At 46.4% G+C, this 14,775-nt stretch overlaps 1 protein-coding gene across 1 annotated transcript in view; it reads left to right on the top strand.

Moving 5' to 3' along the window:
- Positions 1 to 2,251: 2,251 nt before the first annotated feature.
- Eif2ak1 (eukaryotic translation initiation factor 2 alpha kinase 1) overlaps positions 2,252 to 14,775 on the top strand; it is a 35,826-nt gene continuing 23,302 nt past the window's right edge. Inside the window, exons 1-6 of the mRNA XM_021186627.1 lie at positions 2,252 to 2,463; positions 6,391 to 6,549; positions 8,513 to 8,646; positions 10,453 to 10,490; positions 12,704 to 12,803; positions 14,326 to 14,406. Coding sequence (XP_021042286.1) covers positions 2,346 to 2,463; positions 6,391 to 6,549; positions 8,513 to 8,646; positions 10,453 to 10,490; positions 12,704 to 12,803; positions 14,326 to 14,406 — 630 coding nt within the window. The 5' untranslated portion in view covers positions 2,252 to 2,345. The remainder of the gene's footprint in view (positions 2,464 to 6,390; positions 6,550 to 8,512; positions 8,647 to 10,452; positions 10,491 to 12,703; positions 12,804 to 14,325; positions 14,407 to 14,775) is intronic.

Below are 14,775 nucleotides of genomic sequence, written 5' to 3' on the forward strand. Positions count from 1 at the left end.
CATGGTGGCTCACAACCATCCGTAATGAGATCTGACGCCCTCTTCTGGTGTGTCTGAAGACAGACAGCTACATTGTACTTACATATAATAATAAATAAATTAAAAAAAAAAAAAACATGGGTGCATTCAGTTAAATCACTCTCCAGGAGGACTGCTCTCTTCCCACACATGAGAGAGGCTGTATAAAATCGTGTGACTCTATATGGAACATACATTAAAATAAAAATGTCAACTCTACCAATTTTGTATACCACGCTAAATTCAGAGTACAAAACAAGATGCTCATGCCAGCTGTATTATCTGCATTGAGAGCGACTATGGATTCTTTTCAACAGCGCCGCACTGACAATCAAAGCAGGGACATTACCAGAGGACAAAGACGGTAACCTTTAAAAAACAGTTGTATGTTTATGTGTGGTATATTCATGTGTACATGTTCAGGTGCATGCATATGTGGCAGCCAGAGGATGCTGTCAAGTTTTTCTTTACTGCTCATTACCTTATCTCTTTAAATGTGTGTGTGTGTGTGTATTTGTGTGTATGTGTGTATGTATATGTGTGTGAGGGTATGTGTATGTATATGTGTGTATGTGTGAGGGTGTGTGTGCATGTGTATATGTGTGCGCGTGTTTGTGTGTATGCCCACAGAGGCCAGTAGGTGTTGAATCCCCTGGAGCTGGAGTTACAGATAGTTTTGAGCTGCTAGTCATGGGTGCTGAAAATCAAACTCAGGTCCTCTGAAAGAACAAATGCTCTCAATCACTGAGCCTTCTCCACCATATATATGCATATGCATGTATGTATATATGCATGCATGCATGTATGTATGTATGTATGTTTTTGAGACAGGGTTCCTCATGGAGCCTGGAGCTCTCGATTGGGTTAGACTGGCTGGACAGCAAGCCCCAAGGATTCTCCAGCTTCTGTCCCTTGCAGGCTCTAGTATAACATGCCCAGTTGTAGCCAATGGCTTTTGTGTGGGTTTCTGGGGATCTGAATTCAGGTCCTTAGGCTTGAGCAACAAGTAAACTTACTCCCGAGTCCCAGCATGGATTTTTGAATCAACGTCAAGCTCTGCGATATCCAGGGTAGTCTGGAGGTGGGTGGGTGGGTTCTGGGTGATCACAAGGAAAAAAACTCTGGTTTGAAACGAACTGGAAAGCTAGTCTCAAAACCCAAGAATTTCCTTTAGATTAGATTCTCTCTGGCATTTCCCATTTTGCTATGGTCTGTGATGGATCAAAGCAAGTTTGCTCTACTCAAGTCAGGACTTGTAGATAAGTTTGGTTTTGTTTTGAAACAGGGTATCATTTAATTCAGCCTCAAACTCACTATGTACTTGAACTCCTGATTTCTACCTCTCAAGTGCTCAAATATAAAAATTAGAAGTATATAAACCACTATGATGGGTGATATTTTTTCTTTTTAAAATATAGTTATTATATATATAAAAGAGCATCACTTCTAAAATTAGATCCCTTAGGTAGCTGAATTTTCAAAATTAACACACAAAGAGGTTGGAGAGATGGTTCAGTAGTTAACAGCATTTGCTGCTCTTGTAGAGGACCTAGTCCAATTCTCAGCAGTTATCAAGCCTCTGTAACTCCAGTTCCAGGGGATCTGATGCCCTCTTCTGGCCTCCATAGGCAACAGGCACACATATGAAGGCAGAGCTGATTTAGTATACCAAAATCCATAAAATACTGCTTCTACTTTCCCGGTCTCCCCCTCCCCCGCGCGCCACGTATCTTCCCCCTCGGTTTATTTTCTGTGTCTATTTTACTTTGCCCTTGCCCCAACATCAGTTTTCACCCTCTCTTGGTCTCCTTTCTGGTTTGTTAGGCTTTACCCACACTCACTCCCACGTATATCCATTACAGGTTAGGATAGCTGCATCTGAGCGAGAAACACGCGGTCTTTGTCTTTCCGAGTGTGGGTCACCTTGCTTATTAGACTTTCCAGAAAAAAAAAGCTTGCAGGTGTGAGATCTGAGCGTTTATGATGTCTACAGGCATAATATGGGAAGAGCAGAGGAGAACCAGACACACCCCACCAGGGTCAAGGAGAAATGGCCTTCTTACACAGCCAGCGCCGCACCACGCCGCGCCGGGACATCCCTGCTTGTCCTGTCCACTCGGGTCACACCCGCAGTGGATCAGCCAATCATTTCCTTTACAGAAAAAAGGGGCGGGACAGAGAAAACCCGCCCCCCCAGAAACTTCCTGGTCACAGGGGCGGGACTTCCGTTGGGTTCTGGGTTACTTCCGGCTCGGGGGGGAGGCTCTAGTGGCCCGCAGCGTCAGGGGACCGGCAGAGCGAGGTTGCTATCCAGGCTCCGAACCGCGATGCTGGGGGGCAGCTCCGTGGACGGCGAGCGCGACGCGGACGACGACGCGGCGGGGGCGGTGGCCGCGCCTCCTGCCATCGACTTCCCCGCAGAGGGGTCGGACCCCAAGTATGATGGTGAGACAGGGGTGGCTCGCGCAGTCCCACGGGTCACAGACCACCTGAGTTCCCTGCGCGCCGGTGGTTCCCGGTGGTCCCCTAAGATCCTGGGCCACCTCGGGGCTCGAACTCGGGCCCAGAGCTGTAGGGCACCGGGAGGTGGCGGGCGGGCCACCAAGGGTTAGGTAAATATTTATGACAAGAGCGTCTACGATCTGCCCGTTTGTGGGCATTTACATTTCTTGACTTCTGTTCTGCGCCACTTCCCCGAGGCCACTTTTCACCTCCACGTCTTGTTTTTCTTCGCTGAGTGTAATCTTTGTTCACTGCTAGAATGAGCTAAGTAATGATTAGATAAGTAATGATTTCTCCTTTGATACATGTGAATCAAATTGTGTAACGTAAGGCGAGTGGTCTGCAAAACATCGATTCTGTGTAGGTCAGCGTTCTGGTATTTTACAGAAAGTGCAGTTGGTTGTTACCAGTTGCTTGAGCCGTTTTAAAAATGAAATTGTGCTGTCGATAGTGAATACACTGAGTCGTGGTGCATGCTTGTAACTCAGACATATGGAAAGTGGAGGCAGGAGGATGGGGATTTGAAGGTCAGCCCGAGCTTCAGGTTGAGTTCCAGGGCAGTTTGCAGTACATATGACTGTGTCTCGAACTAACAACAACAACAGAAGGATAATTGTGACAGAGGATGTTTTAGGATGATGTTTGGGTTTATCTTCCAGCCCCCAAAACATACATCCAAGGAGGTTTTAGCTGTATACTATTCCACAGAATACATTGAAGCTCGAAATAAGTATGTTGTAGTGGAGTTAGGAGTGTACACTAAATTCAGGTTTTTTTTTCCATTTTAATTTTTAAATCCTGCCTGTAATAATTGACCACAATGAGAAATAAAAGTTGTTCATAGTGGTGACTCAGTAGGCTTTATAGAGGCTGGTTGTAAGATAACTTTTCAAATGAATATGCAGATTTTTCCCCACACAGCAAGTGGCATGTTACTGTAGCTCATGAGCCAAGAAAGTGTGTGTCATAGGAAAGGGCCCAGCTGTAAACATGCAAGTCCATCTTTTCTGTGACTTGGTGATAAGAGTTTCTGCAAACCAAAGATTATTCTGGAAGGGAGTGATCTTGGACAAACTTTAAGACTTCTTTCCTCTTCCTGTTAATACTGCTCTGCTTCCATAGTGATGTTTCTTCTAAAGAGATGGAGAATGCCCACACAGCTAATTATTCTCTTTTCAACATATAAAGGTCTGTGGAACATTTAATATCACTTTTAATGGTGTAAGGCCAATAGTTAAGTGACGTTTTACAGGTGGGTCTCAATGCTTTGAAGAGATCGTACTGCCAATTGATGGTAGAGTCAGAAAATTCAAAGCCTCAATGTAACATTAGCAGTTCATTGCAGGAATTCTGCAGCAAACGGCAGTCTTGAACCTAGTCAGTATTCCAAGTCATTCATTTAGTCACCTGTGTTTCTTTTTCTTTTTTTTTTTTTTTTAAGATTTTATTTATTTATTAGATGTAAGTACACTGTAGCTGTCTTCAGATCTCATTATGGGTGGTTGCGAACCACCATGTGGTTGCTGGGATTTGAACTCAGGACCTCCGGAAGAGCAGTCAGTGCTCTTAACCGCTGAGCCATCTCACCCGCCCGTCACCTGTGTTTCAAAACTATTACATTGGATTAATCCTTCAACCTGTCTGAAAACAAAACAATACAATACGATATGATAACAATACCTTTTTTTTTTTTTTTAAAGCTGGGGATTGAACTAGGATCTTGTGCACGCTAGTCAAGTGCCTTGAAGCTGAGCTCCCGTCCCATCGCTCTGTTAACTTTGCGTCCTTGAGACAGGGTGTCATTAAGTTGCCCATTGAAGCCTCCCAGGTAGCTGGCACGAGGACTGATTGACCAGGCGGAGCCTTTCTCTTGCTGACTTACAACGGTTGGGCTGTCGGGAACATGTTTCCCTGAGATTGAATCGGATTATCTGTCTTGTATGCTTACTGACATCCTGCTTGGCAAGGGGCTAGAACTCAGTTCGGCTCGCAACTGCAGCTGACATCTTTGTACTTTTGAGAACTTGGAGTCATGTCTCCGTTTCCTTATGTTTCCTCTTCTGCTCGTACCTGCGGCCAGGAAGTTGGGACTTTCTTCAGCCTTCCTTTTCCACCTTACTTACTTTGAGTGTCTGTCAGCCTTTAAAAGAATATTTTTAATTCTGTGTGACTCTGTGTGGGGGTGTGCGCGTGAGAGCAGGTCCCTGTAGAGGCCAGAGGCGTGGGATCCTCCTGGAGCTGGATTTCTGCGTCCCCTGGTGTGGGTGCTGGAAACTGAATCTCGGGCCTCTGCAGGGGTATGTATTCTTAACTGCTGAGCCAGTTTTCTAGCCTGTATTGGCCTTTTCAACGTTGTCATCTTCTTAAATTGTTTTATAGTATCTTGTTAGCATTAGGGTTCCATGTATCCCGAGTTAGCCTCTCACTTGTCATGTAGCTGAGGATAAACTTAAACTTTATGATCCTCTTGCCTCTCCCTCTCCGTTGCTGGAATCACAGGCACTTATGTGTGACAACTGTGCCTGGTTTTAGGGGGCATTGAACCCAGAAATTCATGTCTGCTAGGCAAGGACTCTACCAACTAAGACAGATCCTCAGATATTTTTAAAAAATATATACTTTATTATTTGTAGAAATTCATATTTATACACTGTATTTTGATCATATTCACTTCCTATTGCTCCCTAACCCTCCAGAGGTCCACCCCAACTCCTTACCCCACTTTAACTTTCTGTCTTTCTCCTCTTTTTTTCTTTTCTTCTTTTCTTCTTTTTTTTAAAGATTTATTTTATGTATATGAGGATGCTGTTGCTGTCTTCAGACACACCAGAAGAGGGCACTGGACCCCATTGCAGATGGTTGTAAGCTACCTACCATGTAGTTGTTGGGATTTGAACTCAGGACCTCTGGAAGAGCAGTCAGTGCTCTTAACCGCTGAGCCATCTCTCCAGCCCCCATTTCTTAAGTTCTTAAGTAGATTTAATTATTAGTTGTTTTTTATATTAAAGAGTAGTTTTTTATCTGGGCTGTAGTTCAGCAGTAAGAGCTCTTGCCTGTCATGTTGGTGACCCTAGAGTTAATCTGCCCTTACCCTCAACGCCCCCCAAAAAGACCAGAAAAAATAGACTTTTCTTATTGCAGAAAAGAGAAATACTGAGTATAAAGAAGCTTGAAGGTCACAGTAACACTAGCCTGTAACCCAGCATTGGGAACAGAGGCAGGAGGACTGCTGTGAGTTCGAGGCCACCCTGGTCCTCCAGCTTTCAGCTTCAACTCAAGTTCACCTCCAGAAAAGTCTTACCCTTTTTAAAAATGTCTGTATATGTGGTGTGTGTGTGTGTGTGTGTGTGTGTGTGCGCGTGTGCGTGTGTGTTTGGGTGTGTGTGTGTGTTCAAATGTGTGTTGGTACAGGCACTGGGTGTATGTGTGGTGTGTGTGTGTTTGTGTGTCTGTATGTTCAAATGTATGTGGGTCCAGGCATTGGGTGTCTTCCTCAAATGCTCTCACCATCTTCACTCAAGTGTGGTCTTTCAGAGAACCTGGAACTTGCAGACTTGGCTAGTCTAGTTAGATAACTTTCTACATCCTATCAGAGGCACTGGAATTACAGGGTGGTGTCACCTTACCTGCTCCACCTCTCTTTGGGTTCTGGGGATGTAAACACTGGGCCTGAGGCACACATGGTATGCACATTATCCACTGAGCCGGCTCCCCAGCTGCAGAAAACCTTCCTAACCCGACTCACCATGACCACTCTGACTGGGTTGGTCCCCTTCAGTTCCATTATTTGTGTTGTCTCCATTAGAACATGCTATGTTGTCATCATGAGACATGCTTGCCGGTAATGTTCTTCCCCTTTCTTGTTTCTAGAGTCCGATGTCCCCGCAGAGCTCCAAGTGTTAAAAGAGCCCCTGCAGCAGCCCACATTCCCTTTCCTGGTGGCAAACCAGCTGCTGCTCGTCTCCCTACTGGAACACTTGAGCCATGTGCATGAGCCAAACCCGCTTCACTCCAAGCAGGTGTTTAAATGTGAGTAAGAGTGACAAGAAGGTATTGTTAAAGAGAGCTCGGAGAAGACACTTCCCTTAGTGCTGTGACTCTGAGAAGCAGCTGGTGTGTAAAAATTGCGTGCAAAAGAAGTGTGGGTGATTTCCCATTCCTTACATTCTTTTCAGTTTTCCATTGTGTAATTTCTTCTAAGTATAAAATTACATGTGATCCATAAATTAAAAAACTGTTTGGTGGCAGTAATATGCTATTCATATAATTCTCGAGGCTTTCTTAGGCTCTGGTTGGTGGGCAGCTAAACCTCGTTCTGCTTTCTCTGTTTGGAGAGTGTTGCAGATTAAACTCAGGGCCTCCCCTCTCTGAGGAAAGCATTGAGACATCTCTAGACCTCACCTAGGTTTTGGTTTTTGGAAGCCCAGGCTAGCCTCCGACTCTATGTATCAGAAGCTGACCTTGAACCCCTCCTGCCTCTACCTCCCAAGCATTGGGGTGCAGCTGATGTGCTGCCACACCCAGTTTGTATAGTGATCTAACCCAGGGCTTCATGTACCCAAGGCAGACACCCTAACCAGTCCTCTAGACTTTCTGTGCATTCCTTCTGGGTTCGTTCTGGTGGTGCTGGGCGTCAACCCAGGGCTTTACTGCAGAGGGAGGGACAGCCTCAGCCCTATTGGTGTTCCTTTTTTATCTCCCATCCTCTTTCTTACCCTTCCCCCTCCCCGCCCCTCCTCTCTCTCTCTTCTCTGTCTACTGCCTCTCTTTTCCCCCTCTTCTCTTCTCATCTCTCTCCCTTCTCCTTGTCCTTTGCTCTCTCTTCTTTCTTTCCTTTAAAGATAAATTATTTTATGTGTCTAGGCTTTTGCCTGCACGTATATCTGTGCAGCACGTTGGATCTCCTGGAAGTACAGATGACTTGTGAGCCTCCTTGTGGGTGCTGGGAATTGAGCCCAAGACCTCTAGAAAAGCAACCAGCACTCTTAACCACTGAGCCAGCTCTTCACTCTGCTTTCTTTTCTCTTTTTTCTTCATCTTCTTTGCCTTCCTCTTCCTCTTCTTCCTCCACCTCTAGCACTTTCTCCTCCTCCTTCCCCTACCCCGACTCGCTGCCCCTGCTGTGACACAGGGTGTCTCTGTGTAGCCCTGGCTGACCCGGAACTCACTCTGTAGACCAGGCTGGCTTCATACAGTGATCCTCCTGCCTCTGAGGCTTCTTGATGGATGGGGTTAGTGACGTGCACCACCACACCCTCCCTGCTCTTGCTTTCTTGCACCTTTCCTGTCTTCCCTGTTCTCCTGTTCTCCCTCTCCATCTTGGTTTTTCTCTTTCTCTTCCATTTCTGGTGTAGTGTGAACCACTACACTTCACCCTGTCTGTATTTCTTTATGCATAAATTAAGGATATCTCTACAGAAACACCTTTTATTGAGACATCTGGTACACAGTCTACATGTCCATCTACTGTGTCCCCCTCCCTTTTTGAGACAAGGTCTCATTTAGCCCAGGATAGCCTTAAGGTTGCTGGGCAGCTGATAGGTGACCTGGACTCAGGATCCTTTGTAGTGTCCTGCATGCTGGGGTTACAGGTCCTGCATGCCGGGGTTACAGGTCCTGCATGCTGGGGTTACAGGTCCTGCATGCTGGGGTCACAGGTGCTGCATGCTGGGGTCACAGGTGCTGCATGCTGAGGTCACAGGTCCTGCATGCTGGGGTCACAGGTCCTGCATGCTGGGGTCACAGGTCCTGCATGCTGGGGTTACAGGTCCTGCATGCTGGGGTTACAGGTTCTGCATGCTGGGGTCACAGGTCCTGCATGCTGGGGTCACAGGTCCTGCATGCTGGGGTCACAGGTCCTGCAGCTGGGGTCACAGGTCCTGCATGCCAGGGTTACAGGTCCTGCATGTTGGGGTTACAGGTCCGTTTGCTAACCTTGCCCTGCCTGTTGTCAGTTTTCTAATAACAGCTTATCATGGTCTTTTTCTTATAGTACTGTGCCAGACTTTTATCAAGATGGGGCTGCTTTCTTCCTTTACCTGCAGTGATGAGTTTAGCTCTCTGAGACTCCACCACAACAGAGCCATCACTCATTTAATGAGGTCTGCCAAAGAGAGAGTCCGTCAGGTAAGCCCTACCTGGTGCCTTTGTATGTTTGTATGCACTTTGTATGTTTGTATGCACTTTGTACGTTTGAATCTTAGAACAACTGTATGTGGGAGCCGAAGAGATGGCTCAGCAGTTACGAGCATTTCCACAGGGCCCAAGTTTGGTTCCTAGCACCTACAGGGTGGCTCACAACCATTGGTAACTAACTGTGAGGTGACCTCCACAAGCACCAGGCACTGAATGAGGTCAGTACATGTAGGCAAAAACACTCATACTCATGAAATGCATTACAAAGAGAAAGAAAGAGAAAAGAACACTGTTGTTTTCCCGTATTTTGTGTGATTCAGTGGCAGGGGATTCTCCTCGTGTGCCTAGTGCTGTGGGCTCTATCCTCAGCACAAAAAAAAAAAAAAAAAAAGAAGAAGTAGAAAAAGAGAATGATAATTTTTAAAAGCATTATATGAATTGTTCTTAAATAGAAACTTGGTCAAGTTGACAATATTAATAGTTGTTACTAATATTTACTATGCTATACTATTTTATGGGTGCTGGGGAGGGGGGAAGGAAAGAGAATAGTCTAAACTGCCATGACGCTTATGTTCTGATGCAGGGGGCAGGAAACAGTAGGGAAAGTTAGAACCGATGTGGGGAGGCACACAGGCAGGTAGTGGAGGGGTTAGGGAATGTTGGGAGGGCTTGTGGCCACACGGGCCTCGCTGAGAGAGTGGGCATGTCCACGGCTGAGAGGGAGTTAACTGCAGGGGCCTGGGGGGAAGTGTTCCAGGAAGAGCCACGACTTCGATGGAGCCTTAGCTGGGTGTGTGCTGGTGGTGGTGTGCTGCTCAGTTTTGCAAGGCTGCCTTGCATTTAGACAGAGCAGGTAAAGGGGAGGAGTACAGAGGGTGGGCGGGGCCATGGGAGTGTGGGCAGGGCCATGGGAGGATGGGAGGGGCCATGGGAGTGTGGGATTGTTCCTCCTCCCACCTTCCTCACTGGGTGGCAACATAAATCGCAGGCTGGACAGTCACAGCAGCTCGCTAGCCCAGGCAGTTCTTGACCTCTGCAGCCCATGCCGACCTCGACTCTCTCTCCCTCCAACCTAAGCCACCTTAGTGCTGGGATAACAAACGTGATCTTGAGAGCGTTTTAAGGAACTTGGTTTTACACTGAGTAGACGCAGGAAACATTGCAGGATTCGGAGCATAAGAACATTTTAACAGGCTCACGTCTGATCCCATGCTGGAAGTCTCCATGGTGGAGAGAGTCAAGGGCAGGGCACGGGCAGGAGGAGGGCTCCAAAGGGGGTGGTCACAGTGGCGGTGGAGGAGTCGGTTTCTCTGCACTCAGTTTTCTCTCATGGAGCTCCTTGCAGATGAGTTCTCAGCTTGGAAATATTTAAAATCGTGAACTATTAAGTAACATTATAATGTTACTTTAGCTGGGCACGTGGTTTAGTCCTGTAACCCCAGCACTCAGACAGTGCCAAAGAGGATAGCTGTAAGTTTGAGACTAGCTTGTCTACATGGTGACCAAAGCTAGCCAAGGCGACATCGACACCCTGTACCAAAAACAAACAAGAGAAAGCCATTATCCTTATGTCGAGGGCTCAGGTTTGTAATCCAAGTACCCTGCAGGATTATGAGTCTAAGGCCAAATTTTGCTACATGGAAAAATCTGTTTCCCAGAAGCCCTAATAAAGAAGTAAAGCGCTAGACTGTGGCCTACTTTTGGGTATTTGAGCACTCGAGTTATTGGGATGTTGAGTTTGATTCCTTGTTCATCAAATGTTTCACGTGGTTCTTAAAGACAATATTTTGGTTTTAGGATCCTTGTCAAGATAATTCTTACATGCAGAAAATCAGGTATGTATCCTGTGCTTTTTCACTAGCTCAGATAAGTAAAAGAAATCAAAACAAGTTTATAAAAATTACCCCTTTATTCTTTGTGTTTTGAGACGTAGTCTTGCTGTGTAGCCCAGTCTGGCCTGGACGTTAGCTCTCTCCTGCCACTGTCCAGCGTGCTGGGTTACAGGCCCTGCCCACCGCCATGTCTGTCTGCACTAGGCAAGCGCACAGCTTGAGGCCTGCACATGCACTGCTGGAGTTTCCTTTGCTTGTCCTGTTCCCCGCTGCGTGCGGCTCCTCGTCAGCTTGCCCTTCCCGTCTCTGAGACAGGGTCTCATGTAGCAGGGGCTGCTTTCATGTTTGCCGTGAATTGAGGCTGATCTTGAACTCTTGGTCCTCCTGGCAGGCATAAAGTCTTTCTCTGTGTGTGTGTGTTTGAGTGTATGTATGTGCACACTTTCTGAGTGCTGAGATTGCTGTCTCTGTGTGTGTTTGAGTGTGTATGTGCACACTTTCTGAGTGCTGAGATTGACCTCTCTGTGTGTGTTTGAGTGTGTATGTGCACACTTTCTGAGTGCTGAGATTGCCGCCTCTGTGTGTGTTTGAGTGTGTATGTGCACACTTTCTGAGTGCTGGCATCAAGCTCTCCCTCTCCATCTCTCTGTGTTTGTTTTTGTTTTTTGTTTTTTTCTGTTTTTTGTTTTTTTGAGACAGGGTTTCTCTGTATAGCCCTGGCTGTCCTGGAACTGGCTGTCCTGGAACTCACTCTGTAGACCAGGCTGGCCTCGAACTCAGAAATCCACCTGCCTCTGCCTCCCAAGCGCTGGGATTAAAGGCGTGCGCCACCACTGCCCGGCTCGCTCTGTGTTTGAGTGTATATGTTTGCATGCACCCATGTGCCACTGCACTTGGAGGCCAGAGGTTGATAAAGCTGTTTTTCTCCATCTTGCTTCCTGTTACATACGGAGGTCTCGTTGCATGCGAAACTTTCCGATTCCTTTAGTCTGGCCAGCTCGCTTGCTCTGGGCTTCCTTTGTTTCTTCCTCCCTGCTGCTGAAACTGAAGGTGGGCCGCCATGCCTGGCAGGCATGGATGTTGGCACCGGGCTCTGCACTGCAACACTCATGCTCACAGGCAGCAAATGCTTTCTCCACAGAGCCTCCACACAGCCCTCTTCCCTGGTTGGTTGGTTGTTTTGTTGTGTTTTGGGTTTTTTTGTTTGTTTGGTTTTTTGTTTGTTTGTTTTGACTCAGAAGTCTTGTGCAACCTAAACTGTCTTTCTACTGGAGGTCCTCCTGCTGGGATTATAGAGTGTGCACCCATGTCCAGCAAACGCCACCATTCATTCGACTGCTGCTACTTCGTTTAGGAGACCACCATTGGCCTTTTACCTTACTCACAAACTCTTTTTTTTTTTTTTTTCCCCCTCGAGACAGGGTTTCTCTGTGTAGCCCTGGCTATCCTGGAACTCACTCTGTAGACCAGGCTGGCCTCAAACTCAGAAATCCGCCTGCCTCTGCCTCCCAAGCGCTGGGATTAAAGGCGTGCGCCACCACGCCCGGCTTACTCACAAACTCTTTAAACCCTGTAAGGAAGCAGCGTCATTCCAGAGGTTAAGGTTGGGAGTTGTGTGGAAGGGTATAACTGGAACCGCAGCACATGGCACACAGAAATGGGAGGCTAGCCATGTGTTGAAGGCCAACTTTGACCTTCCTGAGTTCCAGAAGCCAGTGGACTCCAGAGTAAGATCTTGTCTCGAATTCCCAGCTACCCCCACCCCTCAAACCACTAAAACAAGAAATCTAAGTCAAACTAGCAGGTAATGGATGTGCACAACTGTAACTTTGGCACTTTGGAGGTAATATCAGCAGGTTCAGAAATCTAAGAGTCATCTCCGGCTACTGGAGACCCTGTCGCTCAGAAGAAAAGAAAAAGCTTCCCTAAATCTTTACGCTAATTACATCTTCTGTCTCGTTGCTGCTGTATATAAAGCATCCTCGCTGCTTTCTCCTGGAATGCTAATTACTAACTTTAATGAGCCCTCTTGCTATTCTTACTACACTCTATTTACCTAGCCATTTTCTTCTCATAGGAAATTAGAGGTTAGCTTGCAGCTGATTCTTTCTGCCTTGCAGTTTGCTGATAAATGAGTCTCAGCAGGTTGGGAACCCAGTCCATGCCTTTGATTGTCACATCGAAATACTGACGGCCTATTTGTGTTTAACTTTCAGATCCAGAGAGATAGCCTTCGAAGCACAAACTTCACGCTACTTAAATGAATTTGAAGAGCTCGCCATCTTAGGGAAAGGAGGATATGGAAGAGTTTACAAGGTCTTTTTTTTCCCCCCTTTTGGCTCAACTTGACCTATTATGCTGTAAATGTATGCATTTTGAAAAGGTATTTTGTTATTATGATTAGAAGTACCGAAAGATGCCTAAAATCACGTGTTTTTATTTTCGCTTATCATTTACAGGCAGCTGATAGGTCATTGATTGTTTAGATAGTTCTAGAAACTTTGGATTTTTATCCTGTAGTTTAGGGTTATTAAAAATGTGCTATAAGCTCAGCATGGTGGCACACATCTTTAAAGTCCTAGGATGGCAGAGGTAGGTGGATCTCGGTATTTGAGGCCAGCCTGGTCTACAGAGCAAATGCCAGCCCAGCCAGGACTGCGTGGTGAGATCTTGTCTAAAGCTGCATGGTGAGATCTTGCCTGAAACAAAGGAAGCAAAAATGAAAGTACAAACAAGTGATGTAAAAAGAGTCGAATGTGGGAAATGGATTTGTAGGGAGGAAAGGGGATTACAAGGGTGGGAGATGACAGTGACTTTCGTTTGTTCAAGTGTGACACCAAAGAACAAACTTAATAAAAATGAAATTGAGTAGTTTCCATCTGTAGTTTAGAGATTTTTCAGGAGAATGATGAGAAATTGGCCTTACTCATACTCGAAGTTGAAACTTAAAAACAGCGTGCTGGAGGCTGTGCTGTGGAGCTCTGCCTCAGCCGGGTGATTCTTAGGCCTGGCACGCCCTAAGTCCTGGATCTGATCCCCATCACGACTCAGACCCACAGGGCTGCATGCCTGAGGGAACAGGAGTCAGGAGGATCACAGGTTCAGGGTCATCCTTGGCTACAAAGTGAGTTTGAGGCCAGCCTGGGCTACTTGAGACCTGGTCTCAAAAAGAATAAATAAAAAAAAAAAAAAATCATGTCACTAAAAGTAATCATGTTTCTGTGTTTGGGGCTGTATGCAGAGCTTTCTAACATTTCTCTGCTTCAGTCCGGAAGCTGCTAGGGTAGGAAGCAGTTTCACTTGCAAAGGTCCTGCTCGAGAAGACTAGGGCTGGGGCTGGGAGATGGCTCAGTGGGTAAGAGCACCACCGACTGCTCTTCCGAAGGTCCTGAGTTCAAATCCCAGCCACCACATGGTAGCTCACAACCATCTGTAATGAGGTCTGATGCTCTCTTCTGGTGTGTCTGAAGACAGCTACAGTGTACTTAGACATAATAATAAATAAATCTTTGGGCTGGAGCGAGCAGGGACTGAGCGAGTGGCCAACCAGAGCAAGTACGGTTGACTAGAGCAAGCAACGGTCCTAAAAACTCAATTTCCAACAACCACATGGAGGCTCACAACCATCTGTACAGCTTCAGTGAACTCATATACATAAAATAAATAAATCTTTAAAAAAAAAAAAAAAAGATGGCGGCGACCAGGGCTGGCTTTCTCTCTTGTAGTGGCTTTAGCTTAATTTGATCTCTAGTTGGTTTGGGTTACCAAAGCTTACATGAGATGAATTCCTTTAGTCAGTTGTATTCGGTGGAATTTAATACTTTTTCTTTTCTTTTAGGTCCGGAACAAATTAGATGGTCAGCATTATGCAATTAAGAAAATCCTGATTAAGAGCGCAACTAAAACAGATTGTATGAAGGTATGACCCTGGATGGGCGTGCATGCAGTTGCTGTGGAGTTGTGTGTGAGGATACAGACGCCGTGTCCTTGTGGGGGATGTTCCTGAGGTACCACCCACCTTGGCTTTACACACAGGGTCTCTCGATGTACTGGGGCTGCAGGATTGGGTAGCCCGTGAGCCCCAGGGGTTCTCGTCTCAGGCTCCTTCCTCAGCGTTAGGTCATGAGCATCACCAGATGTGACATGCCCAGTCATTTTTCCAACCACCAACCTCAAGTTTTCATGCTTGGCAAGTTGAGCACCTGACTGTCCAAGCTGTCTCCCTAACTCGGAAGGAAGGAAGGAAGGAAGGAAGGAAGGAAGGGAGGGAGGGAGGGAGGGAGGGAGG

Source organism: Mus pahari, chromosome 23, assembly GCF_900095145.1.
Source record: "Mus pahari chromosome 23, PAHARI_EIJ_v1.1, whole genome shotgun sequence".
Classification (NCBI taxonomy): Eukaryota; Metazoa; Chordata; class Mammalia; order Rodentia; family Muridae; genus Mus; species Mus pahari.